Source organism: Fimicolochytrium jonesii, assembly GCF_025526975.1.
Source record: "Fimicolochytrium jonesii strain JEL569 chromosome Unknown EV422scaffold_21, whole genome shotgun sequence".
Classification (NCBI taxonomy): domain Eukaryota; kingdom Fungi; phylum Chytridiomycota; class Chytridiomycetes; order Spizellomycetales; family Powellomycetaceae; genus Fimicolochytrium; species Fimicolochytrium jonesii.
The window spans coordinates 392,458-420,020 of record NW_026515688.1 but is presented as its reverse complement, the minus strand read 5'-3'; the positions used below and the strand labels follow the sequence as shown (position 1 = coordinate 420,020).

General features: G+C 53.4%; 11 protein-coding genes across 11 annotated transcripts; 5 read left to right on the top strand and 6 right to left on the bottom strand.

Moving 5' to 3' along the window:
• Positions 1-509: 509 nt before the first annotated feature.
• On the bottom strand, positions 510-2,244 carry EV422DRAFT_621777 (uncharacterized protein). The gene is made up of 4 exons (XM_053074149.1): positions 2,085-2,244; positions 1,388-2,004; positions 697-1,329; positions 510-644 (listed from the first exon to the last, which is right to left on the bottom strand). The coding sequence occupies exons 2-3, from the start codon at positions 1,961-1,963 to the stop codon at positions 754-756; spliced, it is 1,152 nt and encodes a 383-aa protein (XP_052923554.1). The 5' UTR covers positions 1,964-2,004; positions 2,085-2,244; the 3' UTR covers positions 510-644; positions 697-753.
• Positions 1,990-3,778, top strand: EV422DRAFT_569646 (enolase; the record flags this gene model as incomplete). The annotated part of the gene is made up of 8 exons (XM_053072787.1): positions 1,990-2,004; positions 2,085-2,154; positions 2,223-2,318; positions 2,386-2,514; positions 2,582-2,884; positions 2,951-3,088; positions 3,147-3,468; positions 3,544-3,778. The coding sequence occupies 8 exons, from the start codon at positions 1,990-1,992 to the stop codon at positions 3,776-3,778; spliced, it is 1,308 nt and encodes a 435-aa protein (XP_052923553.1).
• Positions 3,779-3,837: 59 nt separating this feature from the next.
• EV422DRAFT_173265 (RNA ligase-domain-containing protein) lies at positions 3,838-7,192 on the bottom strand. Its single transcript, XM_053065101.1, has 5 exons — positions 6,636-7,192; positions 6,261-6,562; positions 5,998-6,181; positions 5,014-5,929; positions 3,838-4,937 (listed from the first exon to the last, which is right to left on the bottom strand). The coding sequence occupies exons 1-5, from the start codon at positions 6,955-6,957 to the stop codon at positions 4,058-4,060; spliced, it is 2,604 nt and encodes an 867-aa protein (XP_052923552.1). The 5' UTR covers positions 6,958-7,192; the 3' UTR covers positions 3,838-4,057.
• A 176-nt stretch (positions 7,193-7,368) lies between these two features.
• Positions 7,369-8,433, top strand: EV422DRAFT_569644 (ClpP/crotonase-like domain-containing protein; the record flags this gene model as incomplete). Its single annotated transcript, XM_053072786.1, has 1 exon — positions 7,369-8,433. One exon carries the CDS (start codon positions 7,369-7,371, stop codon positions 8,431-8,433), a length of 1,065 nt encoding a protein of 354 aa, XP_052923551.1.
• A 58-nt stretch (positions 8,434-8,491) lies between these two features.
• On the bottom strand, positions 8,492-10,942 carry EV422DRAFT_602006 (Nsp1-like C-terminal region-domain-containing protein; the record flags this gene model as incomplete). Its single annotated transcript, XM_053073713.1, has 5 exons — positions 8,492-9,052; positions 9,116-9,285; positions 9,353-9,693; positions 9,756-10,754; positions 10,834-10,942. 5 exons carry the CDS (start codon positions 10,940-10,942, stop codon positions 8,641-8,643), a joined length of 2,031 nt encoding a protein of 676 aa, XP_052923550.1. The 3' UTR covers positions 8,492-8,640.
• A 316-nt stretch (positions 10,943-11,258) lies between these two features.
• On the top strand, positions 11,259-12,698 carry EV422DRAFT_537614 (uncharacterized protein). Its single transcript, XM_053070927.1, has 2 exons — positions 11,259-11,796; positions 12,004-12,698. The coding sequence occupies exons 1-2, from the start codon at positions 11,579-11,581 to the stop codon at positions 12,539-12,541; spliced, it is 756 nt and encodes a 251-aa protein (XP_052923549.1). The 5' UTR covers positions 11,259-11,578; the 3' UTR covers positions 12,542-12,698.
• A 2,055-nt stretch (positions 12,699-14,753) lies between these two features.
• EV422DRAFT_498711 (uncharacterized protein) lies at positions 14,754-16,340 on the top strand (the record flags this gene model as incomplete). The annotated part of the gene is made up of 3 exons (XM_053068037.1): positions 14,754-15,532; positions 15,680-15,951; positions 16,024-16,340. The coding sequence occupies 3 exons, from the start codon at positions 14,754-14,756 to the stop codon at positions 16,338-16,340; spliced, it is 1,368 nt and encodes a 455-aa protein (XP_052923548.1).
• Positions 16,341-16,505: 165 nt separating this feature from the next.
• On the top strand, positions 16,506-18,945 carry EV422DRAFT_173028 (uncharacterized protein). Its single transcript, XM_053065098.1, has 5 exons — positions 16,506-17,504; positions 17,564-18,162; positions 18,228-18,518; positions 18,594-18,632; positions 18,707-18,945. Exons 1-5 carry the CDS (start codon positions 16,671-16,673, stop codon positions 18,867-18,869), a joined length of 1,926 nt encoding a protein of 641 aa, XP_052923547.1. The 5' UTR covers positions 16,506-16,670; the 3' UTR covers positions 18,870-18,945.
• On the bottom strand, positions 18,526-20,268 carry EV422DRAFT_173099 (uncharacterized protein). The gene has a single exon (XM_053065099.1). The coding sequence runs from the start codon at positions 20,144-20,146 to the stop codon at positions 19,022-19,024; it is 1,125 nt and encodes a 374-aa protein (XP_052923546.1). The 5' UTR covers positions 20,147-20,268; the 3' UTR covers positions 18,526-19,021.
• Position 20,269: 1 nt separating this feature from the next.
• On the bottom strand, positions 20,270-22,054 carry EV422DRAFT_173120 (uncharacterized protein). Its single transcript, XM_053065100.1, has 7 exons — positions 21,810-22,054; positions 21,633-21,735; positions 21,539-21,572; positions 21,135-21,468; positions 20,812-21,072; positions 20,603-20,737; positions 20,270-20,534 (listed from the first exon to the last, which is right to left on the bottom strand). The coding sequence occupies exons 1-6, from the start codon at positions 21,958-21,960 to the stop codon at positions 20,718-20,720; spliced, it is 903 nt and encodes a 300-aa protein (XP_052923545.1). The 5' UTR covers positions 21,961-22,054; the 3' UTR covers positions 20,270-20,534; positions 20,603-20,717.
• A 94-nt stretch (positions 22,055-22,148) lies between these two features.
• EV422DRAFT_537600 (uncharacterized protein) lies at positions 22,149-27,490 on the bottom strand. The gene is made up of 6 exons (XM_053070926.1): positions 26,095-27,490; positions 24,241-26,029; positions 23,772-24,173; positions 22,826-23,707; positions 22,552-22,763; positions 22,149-22,481 (listed from the first exon to the last, which is right to left on the bottom strand). Exons 1-5 carry the CDS (start codon positions 27,183-27,185, stop codon positions 22,566-22,568), a joined length of 4,362 nt encoding a protein of 1,453 aa, XP_052923544.1. The 5' UTR covers positions 27,186-27,490; the 3' UTR covers positions 22,149-22,481; positions 22,552-22,565.
• Positions 27,491-27,563: the final 73 nt, after the last annotated feature.

The following is a 27,563-nucleotide window of genomic DNA, read 5'->3' as shown; positions in this document are numbered from 1 at the left end:
GGTCCGACAGTGACGCCGCTGGTTCATGGTACTGCAGGTCTAGGTCCCTTTGACAGTGAGAACCGAATAGCACTCTCCACAACTCTTCACACATTCCCCACGCGAGCGCTCCAATGAACGGGGGCGAAGGAAAACCTGGGTTTCAAAGAAAAACAGGAGGAAGCTCAACAGCATTAGCGCCATATTTCGAAGTCAGCTTCGTCTTGCGGGTTGGACAAATTCAACACCACTCTTAGCATTGCCGAACGCTAGGAGTCTCGCTAGCTTCTCTATCCAGTAGTTTTGCGCGCAAATACTTGAGGCTTTCCCGAGTTATGTGGCCGAGTTTCATGACTTGCGGACGAGCAAGCGTGGGACAGACAGTTTTAGAGGGTTTTCCAGGGATTCGCCTGTGTGCCTGCACAGTGGAGCGGGACCTCTGAGAGCAGGGACTAGCAAGAATCCTTATTTATGATCATGAAAAACGTTCAAGGTAAGTGAAAACTTCCAGTTCACGACTGACACTTCTCCCTATCTGATTGTTATTACCGTCCACTACCTTCTCGCATAAAAGAGACCTGTACGTGGGGCGCAGCGACATACTCATATATCAACAGAAACAATACACTCAACGTGACCTCCCCCCATTTATAAATGTACAGTCTGTTGCCATAAAGCAGGTTCTGGGGCGACCTGTTTTATGGCAACAGACTGTACGTTGCACTCAAAGGGTTAACGTGCCTTCTAAATGGACGAAGATTGCGACACATATAATCATGAGCAGGTTGATGCGGGAAGAAAACTCAAAGTCAACTCGGTGAAATCCTCTGGAGGAAAATCTTCGTAGTCCAATGGGATCTGCTTTTTAGCTCCGATGCTGCTACCACCAGACGAATCCGCAGTTTTTCCATCACTGCAATCACCGACTCCAGCCCCGCCATCCTTCTCATCAAACTTTCCATCCCTATTCTCATCATCTTTCTTATCTGCCGCACCGTCCCCGTCCCCGGCGTGATCTTCGGTTTCTGAAATGGCTGTTGGCTGCGCCAGCAGGCGGGTAAGTTCCGCCCCAGTCCAGATTTGATGCGCCAATTGGTTGATATCCTTCAATTCCGAAACAAAAACCGAAATAACTCCGACGGCTGGAGTAGTGACTTTCGAACGTTCGATCGTGACAGGAGCGCCAACATTCAGATATGACGGGTTGCTGAAAGTGGAGCCCTGGCTTGTCGCGATGCAGATGATCTCATGGTTCGGGGTTCGTCCGAGAGGAATGTAATTGCAGCGTAACGACACTTGCGTAGGATGAGGGTACTTGGTCGAGACGGCTGTGTTTCCCAGATTTGTGACCTGTTGCTGCGAATTAGCGTATAGAATACACTCCAGACAAGAACTGTGAGAAACTTACCGGATAGCAAAGGAGATTATTTCTTGAGCCTGCCGGTTTGTAAGCGACAAGGAACAGACGACTCCCGTAGAGCGAGGCATTTGAGGACAGGGATGCGTTGGAACTTCCGGGCGAGGTGCCCGGAGTTGACCCTGGCGTAGCTTGTGCCAAAGCGACAAAAGTGCCGGGTTGCGCAGTCATGACTGTTTCTTCTGCACATTCTGCGTTTTGGATCAAGTAACCAGTTCTCCTTTGCGAAGATGGGCACGAAGGTTGTTTTCGGAAGAGACCGGAGGAGGGTGAGCGACAAAGGGAGTCAGAAGCGCAGAACCCCCGGGGCGTTCCGACTTTCTGGTGGGGGTTGTCTCCAGGTAGGCGAGCGAGTGTGTTCTCCAGTTCTCGCGCGGAGGGAGTCTCTGTCGTCTCCCGAGTCCTTCCTGATAGCCATCGATGCGACGCGGTGGTGACCGAGAAGGCACTCGCAAAGCCATTTATTCTGCTGGCCTTCTGGCTGGCCTTCCCTTTCGCTCCCACCACACTCGCTCGCTGCTTCCTCCATCTGCACTGCTCTCTGCACCTCACAAACCGCACTTGCATACTACCCTACACTTACTCGCACAAACATGTCTATCAAGAAGGTACGTTCCGGCTCCCTTGTGCTTGTCTTCATCGGAGAACTAAAGCCTAACCCTGATCTTCTCGATTCCATCGTCGGTAGGTTCACGCCAGGCAGATCTTCGACTCCCGTGGTAACCCCACTGTCGAGGTCGAGGTCACCACTGACAGGGGTACTTCCGATGCAATCGCGCTTTTGCCTCTCTTCGCTGTAGCTAAATGCTTCCCATCGTGTATCCAGGTCTTTTCCGGGCCGCTGTTCCCTCCGGCGCGTCCACCGGTATCCACGAGGCTTTGGAGCTCCGTGATGAGGACAAGAAGAACTACCTCGGCAAGAGTAAGTGGACGGATTGCGTGTATTGGCCGCATAGGAGAAGTTGCTGATTGTACCCTTCCTTCGTCAGGTGTTCTGAAGGCCGTCGGAAACGTCAACAACACCATCGCTGCTGCCCTCACCAAGTCCAACGTCGACATTACCGACCAGAAGGCCGTTGACAAGCTTCTTTTGGAGCTCGATGGCACTGACAACAAGGGTAAGCTCGGGTTTCTGCTTCCAAAAGTAGAGATGCCACGAAGGCTCACACTACATCTATCGATCAGGCAAGCTCGGAGCCAACGCCATCTTGGGTGTTTCCTTGGCCGTTGCCCGTGCCGGTGCCGCCCAGAAGGGTGTCCCATTGTACCAGCACATTGCTGACCTTGCCGGAAAGAAGGGAGACTTCATCCTCCCCGTTCCCACTTTCAACGTCATCAACGGAGGATCTCACGCCGGAAACAAGCTTGCCATGCAGGAATTCATGATCATGCCAACCGGTGCCGCGTCGTTCACAGAAGCCATGAAGATCGGAAGCGAGGTCTACCACCACCTCAAGTCCGTTATCAAGAAGAAGTACGGTCAAGATGGTAAGACTTACCTGCACAAACCACTTCTTCCCCGATTACTCGTTCACCATGTGCTTTGTGCTTCAGCTACCAACGTCGGTGACGAGGGCGGTTTCGCGCCCAACATTCAGGACAACAGGGAGGGTCTTGAGCTCCTGAAGATTGCCATTGAGCAAGCCGGTTACACCGACAAGGTGCAGATTGCTATGGATGTTGCTGCCTCTGGTAAGACCATATCAACCTGAAGATGTGCCCTTCGCCAGTTACTGATCGGACTGTGTAGAGTTCTTCAAGGATGGCAAGTACGACCTTGACTTCAAGAACCCCGAGTCTGACAAGTCCAAGTGGCTTTCCGGAGAGGCCCTCGCCGACCTCTACAAGTCCTTCATCAAGGAGTACCCCATCGCCTCCATCGAGGACCCCTTCGACCAGGATGACTGGGAATCTTACGCCAAGTTGACCGCTGCCGTCAGCCAACAGATTGTCGGTGATGACCTTTTGGTCACCAACCCAAAGAGGATCAAGACCGCCATCGAGAAGAAGGCGTGCAATGCTCTCCTCTTGAAGGTCAACCAGATCGGCACTGTGACCGAGAGTATCCAAGCGTAAGTTCGACGATATGACATCGCCTCGGGATCCGCAGTGCAATCTAACAATCTACTGGGTTTCGACATCCACAGTGCTCTCGACTCCCAAAACGCCGGATGGGGAGTCATGGTTTCCCACCGTTCCGGTGAGACCGAGGACACCTTCATCGCCGACCTCGTTGTCGGTTTGAACGCAGGCCAGATCAAGACGGGAGCTCCTTGCCGATCCGAGAGGTTGGCCAAGTACAACCAGCTTCTCAGGATCGAGGAGGAGCTTGGCTCCCGCGCCAAGTACGCTGGTGCCAACTTCCGTAAGCCCACCGCTTAGAATATAGGATGTAGGGTTAGGGAATCATTCGTTTTGGCCTAGTCATAGGCATTAGTCAACCATCCACATGCTTTCTGTATACCGATCAATCTGATCAAGAGTTTTTGTTTCTGCCGCCCTAAGTATGTGATGCCTGCCTGGACTTGTTTCGCAATCACGGTTTCACATATTCGGAGAGAATCCGTATTCCCTCGTGTGAATCTAAGATTACGTCGAGCAATCTATCACTACGTCCGGAGATGAGTAAATTACGGGGGACTACGCTAGTGCCCTTTCCGTTCAGTGGTAGAATCCACAGAGAACGCCGGTAACTTGGATCGGGGCGTCAAACGACAATCTCCGCACAGGTGCTGATGCCGCCTCCTCTTTCCCCTTGCCTTCGTTACCCTTCTTGAACGCCACCGCAAGCACCTCATTACTAATATACGGCTTTATCTCCTCCGACGCCGTCGCCACCGTCACATGCGGCACCTTATTCACCGACTGAACCCCATCCGGCAGCTTATCCACAACCACGGCCATAACCCTCTCATCCCACACCACTTCCGATAACGTCACCGTCACCGGCACCCCAGGCCCCGTCTGCTCACCGCCCTCGGCATCAGGATGCGCTTTCACATGATCCGCGATCCGCGCCGCGTACCGTTCGCTCAACTCGGCGGCCTTTTTGTCATCCGCCGACTCGGCTTCCTTGCGGACCATGCAGAGCGTGACGTGAAACCCTGTTTTCTTCGCCAACCGGTGGTTCTCATTCAACCGTGTCCACATCTGTTGCGTCGCTGGTGGTTGTTTTGCAAAGAGGGATGTGAGGACCGCGGACATATCGCAGGAGGACGTGTCCAGCTTGATTCCATAGTATCTGATTCTCCGCTTGTTGCTGGTGTCCTTGACGGTTTTGACGACCGTTTCTTTGTAGTCTGTGGCGGCTGCTAGGGCTTTTTGGATTGCGGCGTCGGATGGTGGGGATAGGTTTAGGGCGGTGATGACTTTTTGAAGTGTTTGTGTTGGTGTGTCGAGGATGTTGAGGGGAACGATTTGGTCGATTAGGGAGTCGGCTTTGACGTTACGGTCGAGGGCGTTGCGGTTGCGGGTGAAGTTGCGGATTACGCTGCGGAAGTTGGCTGTTCGTTGGGGTGTTAGGGATTGGTGGTTTTCGCCTCTGCAAGTTAGGTATGTTAGTCCAGAGCAAACCAGGTATATCAAAACATGGACATATGCTGTATGTGATTGTTTACCGTTGTTCAACTCGTTCCGCCGTTATCTCAACGACCTTCTCCGCACCCTTCTCCCTAACCAGCTTCTCCACCTGCCAGTCCAGCGCAACTACTTTCCCGCTCGGATACCGATCCTTGAACGCATTGGTGATGCCCGCCCGATGCATGAACATATGGTGATTCTTGTCGGCGTAAACATACTCCGAGCCGCCCCCAAAGCTCCCGAGAACCGATTTCTCATACATCGCGGGCGCCCGCTTGGCGGTGATGTTGTCGTTTTGAACGTGCCCGAATTGGCGCGGGTAGAGCTGTGTCAGCATGCGTCCGAGGAGGGTCTTTCCGACCCCGATTGTGGCGATGGGGATTATGAGCGTCTTGACGGCAGTCCCGGTTTCTGCTCGGACTGGTTTTTCGTCGGACGTTGATTGTGGAGCCGGCTTCCCATTATGTTTCTTGTCCTTCCTACCACCCGTATAAACCTGCTTGGACTCCTCCTCTTCAATTTCCTCCTCGGTCTTCATAGTGGCCTCCCCACTCGCAAACTCCGCAGTCGTCCGGCGCGCCTCGGCAACAATATGATCACCGACGGTGTCAAGCCCCACGTCATTCAAGAACAAGTTCCGAGCAGCGATGATCCCCTTCTGCTTCTTGTATTCGGCAAAGAACTCTGGCGATTCCGCAATCTTCCGGACCACCCATGCCTTGTAGCTGTGCGTGAGCTCATATCGTGGTTTGAACTTGAATTCCTTCCCGGTCAAGGCCCGGTTCGTCAATTCCCGCCACTCGCGGAACATAAGGTACGGCTCGTCGTACTTGATCTTGAAGAAGTAGATCGAGGGTTCGGGCCCGACTGTTCGGCAACGGACGACGAATCCTTCGATGGCCCGGCCCATGTATGAGCCCGTAGTCCGGCAGGAATCGGTGAACTCGCGCACATCTGACGTGTAGATTGAGACGTCAGGATGAAGCCTTCAGGTAGAGCGCACAAAATGTATGCGGACCCACCTTCAATTCTATCAAACACCTTCACCTCCACCGGACGAAAGCCAAATTCGCGGATAACAGGGGCTAGTCTTTCGCTCTTCCACGTTTTGAAGGTTGATGTGTTTTCGTTGATGCCATGCAAGTACAGTCCGCGTCTGTCTGGTGGGTACTCTAGGATGTGCTCCTCAAAATCGTCATCGGCCAGCTGAGGTATTCAGATGTGTCAGCCCTCACACAACATCAGAGTATCACTCGACCGCCAAGAGTTCAGATGTTGCTCGTACCTCAAAGACCGCAGTAACATCATTTGCTTCCAAGAACTTGACAAAGTCTTGACGCGTCTTTCCGGCTGCTTTGAGATGCTTGATCACCCACTCCTCCCCTTTCTCAGCGTGCGCAGGCTTCTCGTCGGCTGCATCCGAGCCCGGGGTCCGGACAGACTTGAGTGCATGCTTTGATGAAACGATCAAGTCGCCGTTCAGTGCTCCAGCAAAGATGATGCACCCATTCTCCTTCAAAGTGGCTTCGTAGGGACCCTGGGTCTCCTTTTCTAGATGTGACCATGTAGTTGCTGGGATCTCATTGACTGTGGAAGCGAATGGAAAGCTCTAGTCAGGCTCGAATTCGTTGAAATGCACGCGTCAAAGTGGGCATTTTACCATTGAAAAACTTATCATATCCGCGAAGTACAATCTTCCACTCGTTGCTGCCCTCTCGGCCCTTCTCAACTACGAACAAGCCTCTGGCCGATGTAGGAAACACCGGCGGGCTCTTCCTGTACAAGCTCTCCAAGCAATTATACGAGTACACCGCGACGGGAGTTTTATCTTTTCCGAGGGTGGGGACGAACTCATATTTGGTCCTCCGCACGACTGGTCGTTTCGCTACTTTATCCCCGATGAGGGCGTTGTAAGCCCGGATAGTCGCGTTGGTCTCGATGCCCACGGCGGCCGTGTTCTCGGAGGTTGCAGAAGCGGTCATTCTAGCGGCTCCCGGTGGATACTTCCTTTTGCTGTTGCAGTTGCGGTTACAGATCCGAGGGTTGTTGTGCGTTCGTGGGCAAGGGGCGATAGTTTACGAGTGTGAGACATCCAGGAGTGCTGTCGGGGGGCTTTTTCACATGGAAGTGGGAAAGCAAGCGAGCCAAAGAGGGGCGGAAACTCGAAGTCTGCGTGTAACGCGTAGGACGTGTGAGCAATAAATAATTCAATTGCTCACGTGGACTGCGGGCGACCGACTGACTCATCCACCTCAAATTTCGCGCCGCAGTCTGATGAAATGGGTGCGGCTGTTGCGGCTCGAGTCTTCACCGGGGTCCTGGGGTCGGTGGTCAGGTCGGTGGTGGTGCATGTCCCCCCCAACTCTCGACCCCACCACAACAACTCTCACAAGATGGTGTCCGCCCCCACCAAATACCAGGCCCCTGTGGGCGTCCTTATCGAGCGTCTCCGCCAACATTATGTCTTTCCCGACGTCGGGGAGCAAATTGCGGCCCACATCAAGGAAAAATTCGACGCCGGCGCGTACGAAAGCGTGGATGATGAAGCAAAACTGGCGGAAGTCTTGTCCAAAGACCTTCTTGCGGTGAACAACGATGGACACTTGGGGGTCAGGTTCCAGAACGAAGAGTTTGAGGAGGATAGTCAGCCGTGCGTGGAAGAAAGTTTGCCAATCGATGAGGAGGACCCAATCAGCGAGATGTGGTCTGGCGGTGGCCTGATTAATTACGGCGTGAAGCGAGTCGAAGTGCTAAAGGGCGGTGTCGGATTACTCGAGCTCCAGGGCTTCTTCCCACTCGCCGTCGCGGGCCCTATGATCACCGCCGCCTTCACCCTCCTAGCCAACACCTCCGCGCTCATCATCGATCTGCGCGCCAATTTCGGCGGCGACGGCGAATGCGGCGATTTCGTCCTCTCGCATCTCGTCCCGCGCGCTATCCACACTAACGACGTGTACTGGCGCCCCAGCAACAAGACTCAACAGCTGCGCACGTTCTCTTACGTTTCCGCCCCGCGGTATTTGGCGAAACGGCCGGTGTATGTCCTCACTTCGGAGCGTACGTTCTCGTGCGCGGAGAAGTTCTCGGGTACAGCGCAGGCGTTGGGCCGTGCGGTCGTCATTGGGGAAAACACAGGTGGCGGAGGGCATCCGTGCCACTGGTTCAAAATGAGCAAACACCTCCAGGCGTCCATCAGTATCGGATGCACGACCAACCGCGCCTTGGGGCGTGGATGGGAGGGGGTTGGCGTGAAGCCCGATGTGGAGTGCAAGCCGGAATCGGTGCTGGATGTCGCATATCGGATGGCTTTGCAAGGTATCGAAGGGCAGGAGGCCCTGGGACATATTGGACGCATGGTTGCGAAAGATCGCAACACGGAGCTGGAGAAGCTGGAGGAGAGTCTCAAGGATCTGGCCGTGACTGACCCACGGCGTACTGGTGACGCTAAGGACTTGTAGACTTGTTGATTCTCGTAGGCTAGTTATAGTTTAATCAGTTACATAGAACTTCCCCGTATCAGAACGCCCTCGGAAATGAATCTGAAAGGGATCATAGATACAACATTGAATAGATATTACACACTCATATGCAAAAAAGGATCCATGGATTCCCCATGGGTATCAACCACAATCTCATTAGCGCTCCACAGGTTTTCAACCTCTACCCTATCGCGGAACCCGTTCCCTCGTCGACGCACCGCCATTGAACAGCGATTGCCTCCCTCCAAATTCACCGGCATTGGCGCGATGCGTGTTATGCAACCGATCCGCTTGACCCGTCGCTTCATCTGCCACCCTGCTCAAATCTTGGACCTTCTGGGACAGCTCCGCAGAGGTGCTGTCCAACCACTCCAGCGACGACAGATGCTCATTCAGGATGCGCACGATGGATCCGACCGGGTTGTCTGCCCTGGTGCCGTTGCTGTCTTGGTTAGATCCTGACTTGCCCGCAGCGCTCTTGGTCGTGTTGATCTCCTCGATGAGGACGGAGAGGTGCGAAGACATCTCGTCCAGGTGGTTGTTGAGATTTTCTGCTAGTTTGTAGGCCTTTTCCCGTTCCTCGTCCGCGAGCGAATGCCTGAGATTCGTACAATGAGTCAACCACGTCGGAAGGTAGTTTGATAGGGTCCATTATCGTTACCTGTTCTGTAGTGACGTATTCTCGCTATAGTATATCTTTTGCAATTCTTCATCGTACTGATTCAAGAGATTGTCCAACGATGTTTGCTGCGAATCGATATAACTCAAGCTGTCGTCAATCTCTTTCTGGAGGGCTTCGGCCGAGTTGAGCTGGTCAAAGAGTTGTGAAATCTGGCAATGCCGGAATGTTTTAGCTAGTGGACGATGCCGCCAGCGTTCATAAGATCTGAGTACTCACCCCGTAACTGTTTTGGAGAATGACACGGTCCCACTTTTGCACTTCTACAGCTTGATTGTGAAACTCTCGGGTATACTGGTCCAGTTGTTGATTCCATCGATTCAGGATCTCTTCCATGCTTCGATTCTTCAATGCTGACATCCCTGCGGCGGAGGGCGTTGAAGCGGGCTTAGGCGTACTTGTGCTTGGAGTTGCTGCTGCCGAAGCAGCGGGCGCAGGCTGGGCGGGCGTTGCGGCAGTCGAAGCGGCTGGCGCGGAATTGGCTGGAGCTCCAAAGGCAGGAGGGGCGGCGGGTTTGACAAACAAATTGGGTGCAGGGGCGGCGGTTGCTGGTGCCGGTGCTGGGAAGAGTTCAAGTCAGTTTCAGAGCCAGTCAGGTAACTCAGTCGGAACAAACACCTACTTGCTAGATCACCCAACTTGAGAGGCCCTGGTGTAACGGGGTTGGAGTCCGCAGGTTTTGGCGCAAAGAGACCGCCACCCGCAGCCGGCTTCGCCGGCGTCGCAAAAATACTGGCAGCTGGAGGGGCCGCAGTTGAAGCTGCCGGTGCCCCAAACAGGCCCCCACCCGGAGCTGGAGCGCTTGAGGTAGCTGGTTTACCAAATAGATTCCCCCCCAATGCTGTCGCCGGAGCGGATGTAGCAGGTGGCTTGGCGAAAAGGTTACCCGCTGGTGGACCGGCTGACGCTGCGGCACCGAAAATGCTAGTTGACGCTGCCGGCGCAGCTGCCGTTGTCGCTGCAGGGGCCCCAAAACTGAACGAAGGTGCTGCAGCACCGGGTGCTGAAGTGGCAGGCTTAGGCGCACCAAACGCTGGCATAGTTGTAGGCGCCGGCGCAGGGAACAGAGATCCAGGTGTTGGAGTGGACGCGGGAACGCTGCCGAACAGTCCACCTGATGCGGCGGGTGCGCTCGTTGCAGCACTGCCGAAACCCCCGAAAGCAGCCGGTGGTGCGGCCGTGCTCGCCGGAGCCGCCCCGAATCCTCCAAAGGTGGCTCCCCCGGCTGGTGCTCCGAACGTCGGTGCTGGGGCGGCAGAAGCAGAAGTAGCGGCTGTCGAAGTACCAAATGCAGGGGTCGGCTTCGCGGCCACGCTCCCGAACAAGCCCGACGCAGGGGCGCCGCCGCTGAAACCTCCAAAGCCAGTCCCTGCGGGTTGTGATGTCGCTCCAAACGTAGGGACCGCGGCCGAAGATGCAGCCGGTGCCGACGTGCCAAATCCGAATTGAGGGGTTGAAGTTGCACCAAAGGGCGAAGCAGTGTTGCCCCCTGCTGGAGCGCCGAAAGCCGGCGTAGCTGTTGGACCTGCTCCTGAGGAGGCTGCCGGCGCACCAAACCCAGCAAACCCTCCAGTGCTACCAGCTGGAGCTCCAAAGGAAAACCCTGTCGCAGGGGCACCCGCTGCAGCATTGTGCGTCAGCATTGGAGCTACATGCTGAAAGACGAGACGCCTCCAAAAACACTGACTGCTTCTACTCACTCGTTGTGCTTCCAAATGTAGGAGCAGGAGTACCGGTTCCAAATGCCCCTCCAGCAGCCTTTTGGGTGTTTTGTCCGAAATTGAATGCTGCAACACAAAGTTTCGACATGAGAGGAAGGCTTGCGGCCAGCAAACAGTCGGCCCGTCGGTAAATCGTCACCCACCCATGGCGTATTCTGTTCACTTCTTCCGTTGAAAACTGCTAGAAGATGAGGTCGTGATCTTCGGCTGGCTTCGACAAGGTTACGGGTCACGTATCTGCATTCCCAGACACATGCAGAAGGGGACTTGGTGAGTAACGACGTCCGGAGCCGCCTAGAGTAGTCCACTCTTACCTTCAATACCACAACATACAGGTCCGAATAGGGCAGAAGCGATCGAATAAATCGATACTGAGTGGGGGAGCAAGCGAGACCCGGGTTTCGCAGGGGGCAAGCTTGCTTCCTGGGCAGCGCGTGTCCGGGACTGTTTACAGAAATGGGGAGCCCATCGCGCCAGTCGCTAAACATGTGCTAAACTAGCGGACCCGCAATCCGCTGCCTTTTGATTAGGCTTGAAAGGCGAACGACGACAACTGCTGCAGGCATGCAAGGCTCTGCAGACACACACTCTACTGCTGGCTGCGAACGAACGAACGAACGAACACAGCATCATCTTTGGTCCATATCTCCAGGTTGCAACAGCCGCCACGGCTTCGCTTAGCCCTTCAACCCGCTTCGCCAACGCTCTGTAGATACCCGCCACAATGCTTCGTTCCACGGTACCTGTGGCCAGCGCTTTGCGGTTCTCCGCTCCTGCCCTGCTTCGATTCGGGGCCAGGTCTTCCGCTGTAGTTTTGCAAACACCTGCAGGCTCTGCCGCCCGTCAATATGCGTCCGACCATCACGACGACCACCACGACGATGCCGGCCACTCATCGAAACCGCCGTTGCACAAGGAGGAATGGTTGGAGGTTGCTCGCAAGTGAGTATCCGTCGGGGCATGTCTGTGGTTTGGGACGACTGGGGATGGGTTTTCTGGGCGACGATTTTTACGGCAGTGGAGCCAGTGCAAAAATCCTCGAAGAGCTTTGCACTTTTGGGGACGTCCCTAAGAATCGCCGGGTGTGGCATGGGTGGCAGATTCGCGGATTGAACAAAAGACTAATAGCGCCTTTTTCTCACCTTTCAGCTGGCCTCACGAGTATCACTACCCCGGTCACTATCGGGCAGGTACTCTTGACGAGATCTACCCTCCATCGGACAATTACGGACACAAGGCCGAGACGCCTTCCGGCGCTGAAACCCTAGGCCAGCACGAAACGTTCTTCAACTCCTTCTGGGTCAAAGCCGTTCTCGCCGTCGTGGGCACGACCGTAGCGTACCGCATCAACGATTCTTACGCCACCGCCGCCGCGGAACGTGGAGAACCCCACCCGCTGACGCAGTGGCTGACGAAGTACTCGAATTTATTCACCGCCGAGCGAGCTCATGAAGATCACACGAAATGGATTGCCGTCCGCCAACGGGAAGCCGATGATAGGTTGATCGTTCAGCATGCGTATGATCCCAAGCCGTACCGCATCAGCTTCCCAGGGATGTTTGAGAGAGCCTCAGACCATTTGATAGACGTGGGGTCCCAGATCAATGTGTCCGATGTGAAGATAAAGTACAGCTGGCAAAAGGACGACGACTTGTTGGGGCCACCCTTCCCCAAAAACAAATCGTAGACTGGGAATTCGCTTTCAGACCCGTGTATTCCCGATATTAAATCTCATACCAAATATACATGGAGACTCTCCTCGCGACCTACACAGGGGGATGGGTCGCGTATTGAAGATGCAACTCGGTTCAGAGTGCCATCGGGAAGGGAAGGGAAAGGGTTCAGGACAGGGGTGGGCTTTGGGCCTAAGCTAGTTAACTATCTTCGTACCCAACCACTGTACTGCACCCGTCTGCTCTCCTTTCTACATATCTACCACAAGGGAGCCGGATTCCGCTCCCACGGACCCACATTCCACCGGGGCCGATGACCTTGATGTCGGGAATATTGATGCTGAAGGAAGCGGAAATTGGCGCCAGCTTGTATATTTCGGTCAACAATTGGGCGTTGATGGGGGCGTGTGGTATAGATTGGGGGACAGGTGAGCTCAGGGCAGGTGCGAAGACGCCAGTTTGGCCCTCTCATTCGTTTCCTCTCTGGGCACAATGAAGTGCAGATGTGTTGTTTCACTCCGTGAACATCCCCAAGATAGCAATATTTGCGTAAGGTGTGTCGACCACTGTCCCGCTGCCGCCGAAACCACTCCTTGCGGTGTTTTTCACATTTGTAGTAACGAGTTGCGGGTGTTGACGTTGTGTGCATGCTCCCATCTGGCATCTGGAACGGACACTCCTCATAACCTTCTATGCCAATGAAACAGGTGTTTGTTGAGCCTCGTTCTGGCCAGATCAGGACCGTTGTGAAAGTGGTCGATTATTCCCTGAGATAGGTCCTAAATCGGGTCGTTCGCGGGCGGAGATGATCTGGCTCGTGACGAAGAAGCACCTCGGCATCGAGTGCCGTTATGAAGGTCGACCTCGCAAAGATGTATATACATACTACTTGGTTGCGGCTGGACATCCGACAGCATTTTCCCAAATGGTTTTTGTTGCTATGAAGGTAGAGTTGAAATGTAATCTGAACAATAGCGCTGAATGGGAAAGTGAGTGGTAAAGATCATGTATCCATTGCCAAATGGGGACGGGCACACAGCTAAATTTTGGCGCCGTCGCTAGTTGTCAAACAAGGGGATCTACGCCCACTGAACTGACAGTATGTATGTCACTTCTTTATCTTTGCGGGGAAAAGGCGTGGGAATTGTCAGGAATTCGGCGGACATGCCCATGGCACCGCGCAACCTGTCTGCTCCCACCCTTCTTAAAGCAGCTACTCGATTCACCTGTTTGGTCACCTTGCGACTCAGTAACCGGGTTTGAGCGGCTTCCCGCTGCTCTCTCGACGTCAACATGCAGTTGAAAGTTGCAACTCGTAGCGCAAGCATTCGGCTGACGGCTCAGATCCGTTTCGACACTTTGAAAGTATCAGTTACCACGCCTTTCCCCAAAGGGTGCTATGCTTCGGCGGAGAACGGAACAACCGTTGTCGAAGTCGGGTTCTCAAATACTCTCACCGAAGTCAAAGCGAGTGATTTGAAGGCCTGGGTCTACGATACTTTCAACCCGCTTCTTCCGGCAGTCTACCGGGAACACTCGTCTTCGCACCTGAACCTGCCAATGGTAGTAGGGTATCGAGACCAATACACCAACGGCAAAGTCTCGGCAGCTGAACTCTGGAACGTCGTAGACTCGGCGTCCTTGCTGAAAAGCGCAGGTCGTGTATTTGCCCCCGACGAAGAAAAGACGTTTGTATTCATTGTGGACCTGAGCAACGGAGGTGCGTGCATGAAACAGGGCAGTTCGCAGCGCTGTGAGCGAAGGCGAATAGATGACTAGCGAATGCGGGCTCCCTTGGTTCCGCGCCGATAGGCGGAACGCACGATTCGGTTTCGAGGGCTTCGGGCGTGGGGAGTCGCCATTCCGCGCCCATAGGGGCGCAACGCTCTGGCTTGCGAAGTGACGCTTCATTTCGAGGGCTCTGAGCGCGGCGAGTGCATGCGAGCGCCCTTGGTTCCGCGCCGTTAGGCTAGGCGGAACGCTCTGCCTCGCGAAGCGAGAAGCTCGATTTCGAGGGCTCCGAGAAATCGTCAGGTCGGCTTTGCCGACGCTTCAAGAGTTCGAGCGAAGCGAGAAATTCAGAACCTTCTGTCCACCACACAATATGCAAGCCAGATACGTTTTCAACAATCGTCGCACCGTCCATGGACCATCGTCCATCGTTCGTGCTTCGTCCCAATTCCTTTTCTCAGTCTTCCCTTTTTAGGTGACGTCAATTTCTTACACATGATTGGACCCGATGGGAGATTTCCGCCTGCCAGCAACACGACCAAGACGACCACCTCTACCACAGCTGCAATTGGCCGACGCCCCCAAGGTGTGGAGAAGTGGATCGAGTTCGAACGGGACGCAAGAAACCACCAGATTGCATCATCGGCACCACTGCACCGCAGTCGTTTTTTTAGCGTCCCGTTGCACGAGGGTAGATCGGGTGCCTCGGAGGCTCTCGTCGAAAGTATTTTAGATGCAGAGCAGTTCCGAGTCACCAACAGAATCTGCAAAGGCACGGCAATTGAAGTTGGGCACAGGGCCGCGGTTTTGACTGCTCCGTTCGGACAACCTGATCGCATCATCCATAACTGTCAGGCAATGCTCGTGCCGATTGAGGTTAAGCCCAGATCTGTTCTTCCCGACGATGTGGACCTGGTTGCCCAATCCAAGGCCGTCTTTAAGGAGTTGAAGGCTCTCTCCGACCATCGTTACATGATGCTAACAGATGATGAGAAAGCACAATGGAATAGCATCGTTCACGCCAACGTCGCTGTGAAGGCCGTTATTCAGGTTAATGGATACGCATGTGCCAACCGGAGGAGGTATTCGCTCATCACCACTCAAAGCTCATATTGGTTCATCGAACGGCCAGAGGACCGCCCAGATGTCCTTCGCATCGCCGGTCCTATTCGCACCTTTCATGACAGCCCAACGGTGGCTCAGGCCCTGGATTATTTCATCGGGCTTGCGATGGAAAACCCGACCACTCCGTCGCCCAGCGAGAGCACCACGTCGTCTTCGCAGCCATCTCAACCCGGAGGAAGCGCTGGGGCTCAGAGGGGCAGGCGCCGTGGGCCAGGTCCATCTAAGAAACGAAAGCGCCCAGCGAAAGGAGCAAGCTCGGCAAACAAGGCGAACGGCTTGAATAACTTTCGATCGAGCCCTTCAGGATGTCGAGCTACGAAACTCCTGGACCAACCGTCGGCCATCTTTACCTCAAGGGATGTCATTGAATTCAAAGAGGTCGATCTGTTGCCAGCGTTGAGATCGTTCGCAACAGATAACAGTACGGTGGTGCAAACCGTAGCATTCGATTCGACGAATTATGCAACCTCCATGGCACTCAAAACCGTCGACCGCCTCACATGCCCCGAGATTGTAGAGCAATTGGAAAACGAGATAGATGTTTACCACTTTTTGGAAAACATGCAAGGTATAGACAGCACACGCAACATCGGTTTTTAAAACTTCCCTTCTAACACCTTTACCTACCTTGATATTCAAGGGAGAACCATTCCTCGACTCGTCGCATGTGGGTTTTTTCAAGGGGGGGAGATCGCCATTATTGGAACGGAGTTTGTCGAGGGGCGGCACATATCTGCCGCGGATCGCTCACTATTCGATTGTGTACGGGCAGCCTACATGTCACTACACCAAGCGGGAGTTATTCATGGCGATATCGCATCGCGCAACATCATTATCACTGGCCTCTCTGCGCGCCCGGTCGTTCTCATCGACTTTGGCATGGCGCACGAAGCTACCCCTGCCAAGATTCAAAGCGAGCTTGCCCAGGTCGAGAATATGTTGGCCAACCTTCACTGAACCATCTCAAAGGTTCCCATCCGCAGCACAGCCTTTCCGAGGATGGAGCCCATGTTCCTTTGCACCGAATGCTGCGTAGAAAATGCTGCCAACGCTCCCGCCTGCTCGCGTGCTGGACGCGCAAGGGAAAGCAGTGGCTGGCATGTTGCTTTGGCGCGTCCTTGTACATACAAACCCTCGCCTATCTCGTTCAGTACAGCCGTACACGGCCGTATTTCCATATAAACTGACAGATAAACTGATAAACTGACGTCTCTATCACTAGCGTCGACCCTCGATATTCAACCATAACATCAAGTGATCAACTCTAAGCGCCTCACCCTTGGCAACATGTCGAATAATCAAGTTCGCGGTCCGGCGTCCGCCCTTTCCAGCTTCTTGCGTGAAAGGGGAATTCGAGCACCCGCAGCACGCGGGTGGGCACGGAGGACGGATATCCCAGCGACCACTGCCGATCCCGCAGCTCCAACGACGGGCGGAAACAACGATACGGAGCCGGATTCAGAGAATAGTGGCTCTGATCCTGACAATGACTCTGACTCGGCTCCCGCTGTCAGCAGGACGAGGACGACAACGCGAGCGTCTTTGCGCACACGAACTCCGTCCGGGGACGCTCAGGTGGGACTTCAGGCCACTATGATGGAGGTGGAGGTCGAAGAGGAAGTTGTTGTTGACGATGAGGCAGAGGAGGGGGAAGAGTGTCAAACAACCACAACAAGCTCAAGAGCAAAGGAAGGCAAAGAAAAAGCGGCCAAAACCCCTGCTAAGGTCGCTGCAAAAGCAAAAGCCGGAGCCAAGAAGCGCAAGAAGGGGAAAGATGACAACGATGATGATGATGAAAACTACCCCGGTCCGACATCGGCCGGAAGGTCAAACCACTCGAAGCGTAGAAAACCGGACATGTCGTCAGCCTTCAATGCTGGATCCGTGGGCTTCTGCAGTCGATGCAAACGAAGATACCTCGTCGGACACGACCAGGCGTCTCTTTGCTCTGCTTGTTACTCCATACAAGCAAGCAAGATTTCTACGGGTGGGCCAAAGAAGCCAAGGAAGAAGAAAGGTGTCATCATTCCTGAGGGCGCTGATGAGAGCGCCGGATCGGTCCTCTCGCTTCGGAACCTTTGCATTCGGTTGATTGCAGATTGTATAGACTCCGTAGAAGGGGTATGTGGTGACCATAGTTTTTCGCCTAGCGCTTGAATATCTGATGCCTCTCGTGACAGTTTGGTGACATCTCCGAAGCCACAAAACTGCAAATCTCCAAGATCATTGGGCGTCATAGACAACTGAAACCCGAAAACGTTCGACTGTTCACCGGGCCAACAGAGCAGCGCGTCCATCTCTTTGAGTGCACTTACTTGGACGACGAGGCCCTCTCCGAGGTTGCGGCCGCATCACCCAACGTGCGACACTTCCATCTTGGCAATTGCGGAAGAATCACCGACAAAACACTCAAAGTGATTGGTGACACCTGTGCACAACTTGAAACCCTGTGCCTCGACGGACCCTTCCTCCCTTCCAACGCTGCATTTGCGACTCTGTTCGAAGGATTGGGCGAAAAGCTCCGAGAGCTGACTCTCCGCCACGCAGCAAAACTGAACAAGAACGGGATTGAGACTCTGGTCGGCTCCTGCCCGCATCTGCGTGTCCTGCGTTTGGAACAATGCATGAAGTTGGACGACGAGAGTATTCAGCTTTTGGGAAACTTCAAGGATTTGGAGGTGCTGGAGATCGGGTTTATGGGAGATAAAGTCTCCGAGGAGTCGTTCGTCAATTTGCTGATGACCATCGGGGCTGGATTGAAGACATTGGTTCTGAATGGGTATGTTATATGCAATCGAGAGAGCTCTATCCGACTGCATCTTTACTCACATGCCACGTTCAAAGACACTCTCGTCTAACAGACTCCGTCCTCACGGCCATCGCCTCAAACTGCACCCAACTCCACGACCTATCCCTCGAAGAATGCGAGTCCCTCACATCCGAGGGCGTACTTCAATTCGTTCGTGACCTCAAATCCTCTACCGGCCTTACATCGCTGAGTTTAAGTCGGAACGTCACGATGAAGGATGACCTCATCGTTGCGCTTGTGAACCTTCATGGGCACTCCTTGCAGAAGTTGAATCTGAATGGGCTGGATGAGTTGACGGAGTATTCTTTGAATTCTTTGGCTACTGGGTAAGTGAGAAGAGAGTGGCTAAGGCTCGGTATCGTGGACTGAATGGGGTTGCTGATGAGGACTTCTAACTCCAGTTGCCCAAATTTGCGGGAGTTGGACGTGTCATGGGTGCGGTAAGTGTTGCCACCATCAAACGCTGTTAACCAGTCCTTACTATCACAGACTCATCAAATGTTGCCATCATCAGAAACGTCGACGATTTCGTTCTGAAGCAGCTGGTCGACTCTTGCCCTTCTTTGGCAAAGGTGAAGGTTTACGGCTGCAATCGCTTGACGGAGATAATCGTCAATGGCCACACCAAAAACGCAGATGGAGTCGAGGTTCGCTTCGTTGGAAATGAATATATTTGAGGATCATTCGACTATGAGATTATTGTATATAGAAGCCCTTCCATAGCCATTGTTCTAGAAAGGGGTTTCGTGTAAATTGTAAAGGAACGGGACTTGAACTACTTTTACGCCTACCGGATCTACTCGCTGTGAAAGAACTGCGGAAACGACTACTACACCCAGAGACACACTCGCTCCCCACCCCTGAGGCTAAACGCCGTCTTCATGGTTTTCCCAACAAGACCGCTTATCTCCGATGCCATGTCGCCGCCCACGCTTACCTGTGGTAAGGTAAAGATCAAATCGAGCACGTTATCGACATACTCCTCCATCTCCCGTCGCTGTTGTTGCGTGACCGTTGCAGATTTGGCGTTGCGCTCCTTGGCAGAGTTGTCCTCCACCGTCTTAGCAGCCTTTTCTTTTTCGAAAACCGCGACACGCGCTTCCTGGGCTTCAAGACTTTCGCGCAGACGCTGAACCTTTTCGTCCAAGGCCCGACGCTCTTCGGTCCAAGCCGCCTCCTTCTCCTTGCTTGTGCCCAACGCTCTTCGTAGCTCGGCGTTCGCGGTTTTCTCTTCATCGAGAGCATCTACGACTATTTTGACCTCTTCTTCGATGAAAGCCCGCTCTTCCTCATGGGACGCTTTGAGAGTCTTCAATTCTACCTCCTGCTTCTTGAGGGTGTTCTCCTGCTCATTTTTCAGGTCCAGTAGTTTTGCGCACTCGACGGAGAGCTGCTCCTTGAGCTCAGACTTGGCTCTATTGATGGATTCTTCGCTCTTGACGTGCTCGGCCAGTTGGCGATCGAGCTCCGCTCGCTTGGCTGCTTCCTCCTCGAGCTGAGTCGCGAGCTGAGCGGCATGTTTGGCATCGAGATCTGCGGTCAGCTGGGCTTTCGCTTTCGCGACCTCACTCTTCGCGTTCTCCAACTGTTGTTTGATCTCCTCGTATTTCGAGCAGCTGGCCTCAGTTTCGCTCGCAAGTTCGGCTTTCAGTCGCTTTACCTCATTACCCAGCTCTTCGATGCGCGACGCATGGCTCGACTGGAGAGAAGTAAGGTTCTGGATCTCATCATCCTTCTGCATGATGTCCATTTCCATTCGTTTCAGTTCGGATGCGTGCGTTTCCTTCTCTTGCGTGTTACGAGCAGCCTCTTCTTCCAATGTGCGTGTGCTACTGGCAATCTCCGTTCGCAATTGCTCACAGCGGTACTTCTCAGCCTCCAAGGCTCTTTGAAGTGTCGCCCCTTCTTGTTCGAGCGCCTTTCCACGCTCTGTGACGGCGGCATTGAGGTTCATAAGTTCATCTTTCCCGGTGCGAAGAGCTTCAATTTCGGCCTTGACCCGGGCCCCCTCTTTCTCCTGCAAGACACTGGGATCGTTAAAAAGGACCGCGCACCATGAAGACAATCATACATCAGAATGCCTGAACGGAAGTGTTGCCACGACATCCAGCACATACCAGTTCACCAACTAGGCCCTTGTTGACCTGTTCCAATTCGGCGATTCTGTCTGTGAGGCCTTTTCGAAGCTTTTCCATATCCTCTTCGAGCTGACCAATGCTTTCTGCGGCGGCAGAGCGTCTCTTCTCGGCTTCCTCCTTGGGTTTGAGCATTACTTTCACTTTTGCTTCAGCCTGAACTCGCTCCTTTTCCTGCAGCAAACGGTAATGGGCAGTGAGAGTCGACTGTGCATGGGAGACATCCGTTCGGCGTTACTAGACGACATCGGTTTCACAAAATCACATGAACATACCATTTCATTGATCGTGTCCGTCAGGGCTTTTTCGCGATCGGTAGATGCGGCAGTGGCAGTTTCGAGTTGATATTTCGCGGCTGCGATTTCGGATCGGAGCTGAGTGATGGCTTCCTCAGCAATTGCTTTGTTCAGCTAAGATCCAAGATGACTGCGTTAGCTGTTCCATGACCGGACAAAGCAGACATCGAAAGTGACAATGCCCGTACTTACAGAGAGCTCCTTCACTTGAGAAAGAAGCACATCACGTTCGGTCATCGAACCTTCGATCGTCTGCTCCAAAGCTTCTGTCTCAACAGAGCCTCTGTCTCGATAGTAGCTGCCAGACTCGGAGGAACGTCGTTCGTGGTTCGAAGGACCTCCAGAAATGGTTTTTTGGCCACCTTGGTCATCTTGACCATGTTGATGTTGGGAGTTCGAGATCGCAGTCGCTTGTGGAGCCAAGAAGCTGCTGTAATATTGCGCATGATCTGCAATGCGAACTCAGTCTTCGGTAGAATCTCAAAGCGCATACCAATGTATTCTTGCTTACAAGCGCTCGAAGCCGTGGGAATGTTCTGAAAATGACTTCCCGACAGTGCTGTGACCGAGAATTCAGCAGTGGGCTTGCAGGTATGACACTCGCAGCTATGGACGACTTGATGTGCAGCGATCGAAGCAAATTTGCCGACTTGATGCGCGGCTAACCAGGCCTGTGCTACGTCCTGATACATGCAAAGGGCCTCATTGTTTGGGCGACACACCCAGAGTCTGCCGAAGCCTGGCAGGTCTCGCAGTAGTTCTTCCAGCGCGACCATGCTGATCCATTGGGGAGGTTTCAGAGCGATGACTTGAGAGTTTGTTTGCGAGGGAGAAGGGATGACCGGCTATTTTGGAAGTACAGTTCGACGTCAATGAAAAGGGGAAACCGACCCCAGTGTCTGCTAATGAACTCACTGGAAAGTCCCCTGACAAGCTTGCCCCCATATTTCTGAAACCAAAAAGTTAGAAACTCTCAATAACTCAAGTGCATAGTCAGAGAAATCATTACGTATTTCCAGTTATAGTTTTTACAGCGGACTCGGCGAAGTGCTCTTGTGAGAAAAGGACTACGCACACGTTCGGACGTTCGTCGAATTTGAGCCTGACGAAGCCTGAGGTGGAAGTCGAGTAAGCAATTGAATTGATACTTTCCTGTTCGGAGGGAAGGACGACTGCATTTTTATACCTGGAAGCCGAGAGAACACCGCCAGTGACTGTTTGGGCGTGTAAATGTTACAGGTGATGCGAACTGACCCCTTCTCCGGAGACGTGGAATGACTAGAAGGTTGTGTAGCCATCGTGTCCGCAACCGAGTAGTTTAGAGCGCCCGAAGTCATCTTCAAACAAACTGTCAACCTTATTTTTGAGATGGGAATGGTTGCAAGCAATCGGACAGTTGGAAGTTGTGGGTCATGGAGCTGTCGAGATGGGCGACTCGCAGGGGAGCAGACTCGCAGGAGGGGGACTGACAGCAGGTACGTAAGGTGTGAACTCCGCCCCGCCGTCAGTCTCCTCGACGCGGACAAGTGACCTCACAGAAGCATAGAAGCGGGTCAAGAGGGACAGCAAGCATCTCTGGGGTTAGCGGTATCTATCACATCCATCTACGTATCTATTGCACTGTGCTATTATGTTCACGCCAAGTTACAAGTGATATTCTAGCCTACGTCCTTGCGATTAGCCAACTCGACGAGCGTTTCCATTAAATCCTTCTTCATATATGGTTTGACTACGTAACCGTCCATCCCGGCGGCCAGCGCCTGTTCACGGAACACACCTCGCGCATTGCCAGATAAGCCTAGTATCGCGACCCTGCGTCCATTCGAGTTGAGGGCGGTCTCTCCGCAAGGTACTCCTTCTTGAGGTGTGCTTGAGTTGTCGAGTTGATTCGAGGTCGCTCTTTCGATCTCTCTTATGCGCTTCGTCGCCTCCAGACCGCCCATTATTGGCATCTGTGGATTCGATTGATTAGAGCCCACATGATCCGGTTACTCACCCGACAGAGACTTGCCTCATTATCCATGATCAACACGTGATAGAAGTTCTCTTGATACTTCGCTATCGCTTCGACTCCGTTATTTGCCACGTCAACTTTCACAGTCGCTATTTCCAATTGTCGTTTCAGGGCTTTTTGATTTATCTGGAATGATGTTTAGCGGAAAATGCAGACGAAACCTTCCATGAGAGTGGCGGGTAACTTACAATGTTATCCTCGACAATGAGGACGTGAATATCTTCTAATCGCAACGGACGGCAAGGTTGCGTGTGAACACCGTTTTGCTCGATTGTTGCGGGTAATGGGGCCAAGGTCATTGTTAGCGGGTTCAAATCGGCGAACTTTGTGCTCGTCTCTGTTAGCGTTGCCGAATCCACAGTGATTTCATTGACTTCATTGACATTGGGGAGTGAGTCCGAATTGCCGTCAGCAACCAGCCTCCGGCGTAGCCACAACTCCGTCATCTGCGAGAACGGACTATCCAAACTGGATTCGTCCTCGCTCGAGGCACAATTCAACGGGTTTTTGAATCCGCGGCCCAGACCTTGACGTATCTCCGAAAGTCGCTCATGATCCGGCTTCTGGCATGGAATCTCGAAGAAGATCTCGGTCCCTACGCCTTTCGCACTGGTGAGATCGATATGTCCACCCATTGCAGAGACTAAATTCCGACAGATATGAAGCCCAAGGCCACTCCCTCCATAAGTGCTGTACGTGCGGTGCGTCGCTTGGCTGAAACGGGCGAAGAGCTTTTGCCTCTCACTTTCAGTCATGCCGATCCCAGAGTCGCGCACAGAGACCTTCATCGTAACAAAGTCCCCCGTCTCCTCGGTCTTGGACTTGGGTTGGATGAACTCCAAAGAGACTGTGAGTCGCTTCTCATTGACTGACTTCGCGAGAAATTTGATGGCATTGGAAATGCAGTTGAAAAGGACCTGCGCCACGCGATCCGGATCCACCCACACGAAGGTGGCAAGGGCAACGGACACTGCAAGCTCTCCCAGCTTTCTCACGTGACGCTCATTCCCGGTTGGTGTGATGATAAGCGTTTCCCAAATGATTTCCTTCTTCACCAGCTCGCTTCGAAACTTTGACATGGTGCAAGGTCAGAGAACAAGGCCGGATTGTAAAAACGAGCATAGGGTTCCATACCATTTTCATCACCCGGGCAATGACAATCTCCGGCGCGCAGATCACGGGATTGAGCGCCACCTTCCCCTTCTGCAGCGTGCTCATTTGCAAAACATCATCGGTAATCACAGCTTGATGGGCTGCGCACATTTGAACGGCTTCTATAGCTTCTGCATCCTCCTGCAGTTGACTGCGAACCACCGGGAGCGCTTCTGCCTCAAGGTACTCCAAGAAGCTGCTCATGTCATATGCGGTAGTCGTAATGGAGTCGACATTCAGTTGCGATACCATATTACGCCACGTGTTGATGGCGCTGCTCATCCTTGTGATGATGACCATTCGGTTTTTCAGCCCAGCTTGCAGAAGATCTGCATTGGATATCACCCCATTCAGGGGATTACGGATTTCGTGACATACCGAATCCTTCCACAAGAAAAGCATGAGAACCTAATTGTAGTGACACTTAGACGGTGATACTTCGAGGACATACCACAAATTCTTCCTGTTGGCGTTTGTTTTCCTCTGCTTCCTCAGCGCGCCTTTTTTGTTCCTCAGCGAGATTTTGGATGGCATCCAGTTTCTCAAGCTCGAGCTTCTTCTCTTTGGTGATGTCGCAGACCGCAATGTAGAATTCTCCATCATCTTTATCAGAGGAGGAGATGCCGTCCTCTGAAAATCTTCGGAAGACAAACGTCGACATAACCCAAATATGTTCCCCGTTGTCTCTTCGAATCAATTCGGCCTCGCTTCGCATGGACTTCCTTGTTTCTAGTATCTCCGCCATCTCTGCAGCTGTGACTGATTTCGAACCGTCGGCCATCCACTTTGCCCAATCATCTGGGTTATCCAGCGCAGAATCTCTTCCCACGACTCGCCACCAGGTCTCGCTGTGGAACGTGAACTCGCCCTTCATGTTCATCTTGGCGATGCCCACAGGGCTCAAGGACACAAGCATTTTGTATTGCCTAGTCAGGTTCTCCAATTCATTTGTACGCCGTTTGACTTGCTCTTCCAGGTCGGCGCGCATCTTCCCGATCGTCAGTTGCGTCCGTACTCTGGCTCTTAACTCCTTTGCAGAGAACGGCTTCGCTAGATAGTCATCAGCGCCGGAACGGAGCCCTTCCACTTTCGCTTCTTCTCCCGCGCGGGCAGAGAGTAAAATGACCGGAATGCTTTGAGTTCGCCCGTCGGCTTTGACTTTCTCTAAAAGCTCAAAGCCTGTCAGACCTCCCATCATTACGTCCGATATGATAAGGTCAGGTGGATCATCAATTGCGCTCTGATACGCTTGTAGCCCGTCGGAAACGACGTTGACGGTGCAGAACTTAGCGAGCAGACCACCGACGTATTCTCTCATATCCGCGTTGTCGTCCGCGAGAAGCACTAAAGGGAGCGCCGGATCTTCCATTCCGATAGAGTAATCTGACGACGCTGATAGATTGCTCAGAGATGTGGGTTGCATCGAAGTGTCCCCATTTTCGTCTAGCAAGCTTGCGTCTTCCCTGACCCACCGCAAACTTTCCTGAACAATAGCCCGTCCTTCCGATGACGATTTGCTTCCGCGACGGTCTTGTGTAGGAAGCCCCTCAGGAGCGTCGCTGATGATGTTTTCGAGAGGCAAATGTCCTTTCCCAAAGGGAATGGATACTACAAATTTCGTTCCCACGTTGACTTTCGACTCCACCCGGATCTCTCCACCATGGAGACGGACGTACTCGTTTGTCAAAGAAAGTCCGATGCCGGTGCCCTCCACCGACCTGCCGTACGACGAGTGGCAACGATGAAACCGCTCGAACAGGCGATCCATCTCACCCTCCGCTATCCCACAGCCCGTGTCGTCGACTTCGAGAAGGACGTCCGTTTCGGTTTTATAGATTCTAACGGTCACCTTCCCATGTCTACAAGACTTGAACGCATTGCTGAGCAAATTGAGCACGATCTTCTCCCACATGTCGACATCCAAGTAAACGAGCTCGCCCAAGGCCGGCGTGTCCACCACAAATTGGAGCCCTCCTTTCTCCATTGTTGAGCGAAACATCGACGCCGTGTGAGCGGTGACGAGGCTGATGTCTGTAAGGCGGAACCGTGCGTCCATTCTTCCCGCCTCCAGTTTTGAAAAATCCAAGACGGCATTCACAAGTTTGTATAGCCGCTGCGCATTACGCTCGATCATGCGGACGTGTTCCCGCTGCTTGGTGCTCAAGGAGTCGTCGGCAAGTAGCTCAGCAACAGGGCCGAGGATCAGCGTGAGGGGCGTTCGGTATTCGTGCGAGACATTGCTGGAAACGAAGAAGATGTGAGTTGAGAGAAACTGATCGTAGCTTTCTTGCACGGTCGCTCCTACCTGAAGAACACAGATTTCGCCCGATCAATCTCGGCAAAGGTTTCTAGTCGTCGTCGCTCCTCCATCACGCAACGGCCGCGGAAAATGGCCGACGAGAGCTGTGATCTGGCAAGATCCAAAAAGTCCCCGTACTCAGGGTCAAGCTTTCGCCGCGGATTCACACCGAAGACCACGACTCCGATGCTTTCGTGACTAGGTCCGTCAAGCGGCAAGCATATGGCATTGGAGGTTGGCAGCTGACATCCACTAGGAATGAAACCGAATCGCTCTTCCAAACCTGTCACTTCGACAGCACAGCGCTCGCCCAACACCTGCTCCACCGGCCACGCGGCAGCAGTGGCCGCATGTTCACTTAGTTGAATGGACGGGACCGATGCTGGATGGTCTTCAGCGAGCACGGCCCGGCCTGCGAGCTCCAATCTCTTGCCAGTCGAGTCGATGAGATAGATCAATGCAAAGGTAATGTCCGCATTGTTTTTCGCTACAATGTCGCTAAATATCTGACATGCTGCGTGTTGTGAGGCAACATCTGCGGTTCCCGAGGCCACATCACGCAGCAGCGTCAATCGCCGATGTCGCAGGACACGATGCGTTGTCTCCTGTGTCGGAGCGAGGACCCCCGCAATCGATGCGTCGGGGTTCCGTATGGGAGAGTAGGACCACGAAAAATAAGCTTCTTCCAAATACCCATTGCGGTTAACCTGCAGCAAACCGTCCTCGCAGGAAACAGCAGTTCCCTCCCTAGCTTTTTCAAACATGGGTCCGACTACATGGATGGACTCTTTACATACTTCCGCGACAGGGGCCCCCAGGGTTGATGGGTGGCGTTGTCCCATGATGGGTATATACCGGTCGTTGTATATGACGTTTCCCGCCTCTCCCCAGGCAAGGATGAAAGGAAATGCGGCATTTAGCGTAAAGCTAACGGCCGTCTTCAATGTGTAGCTCCAGTTTTCGAGAGGTCCAAGTGGCGTTTCGGACCAGTCTTTCGACCGAACCAGTTCCCCCATAACGCCGCCAAGCCCCTGACCGTCTGCCGACAAGACGAGCGGGCTTGGATAGGGACCCGAGTCAAATTGTTCTTCCATCATTTTCGAGGGACGCCAGCGTTGCGAGGGTGGTTTGACGCAGATGCTGAAGGTCGTCCCGGAAAGGGAAGGCCACTGAAGAAGGCTGTCGGCAACCTTGCGGGAGGGGGTTCAGAAAGGGATGCCACGCAACAAAGCTGTCGGAAAAATTGCGGGACGTGAACCAGAAAGCGAATCCATAGAATAAGGCTGTCGGAAACCTTTGAAATGTCCAGCTCAAGGGATTCTCCCTTCGGGGCGCCGACGCCAGGACCTCCTAGAGGTGATTATGCTCCAGTGCGCAATCAGGAAATTGCAAATGTTCAACGTCCCGCTGTACCCACTGCTCTGAACTTCTGAAGCTCAGACGTCTCCCGATGACGAGGATCCTACCGAGTAACG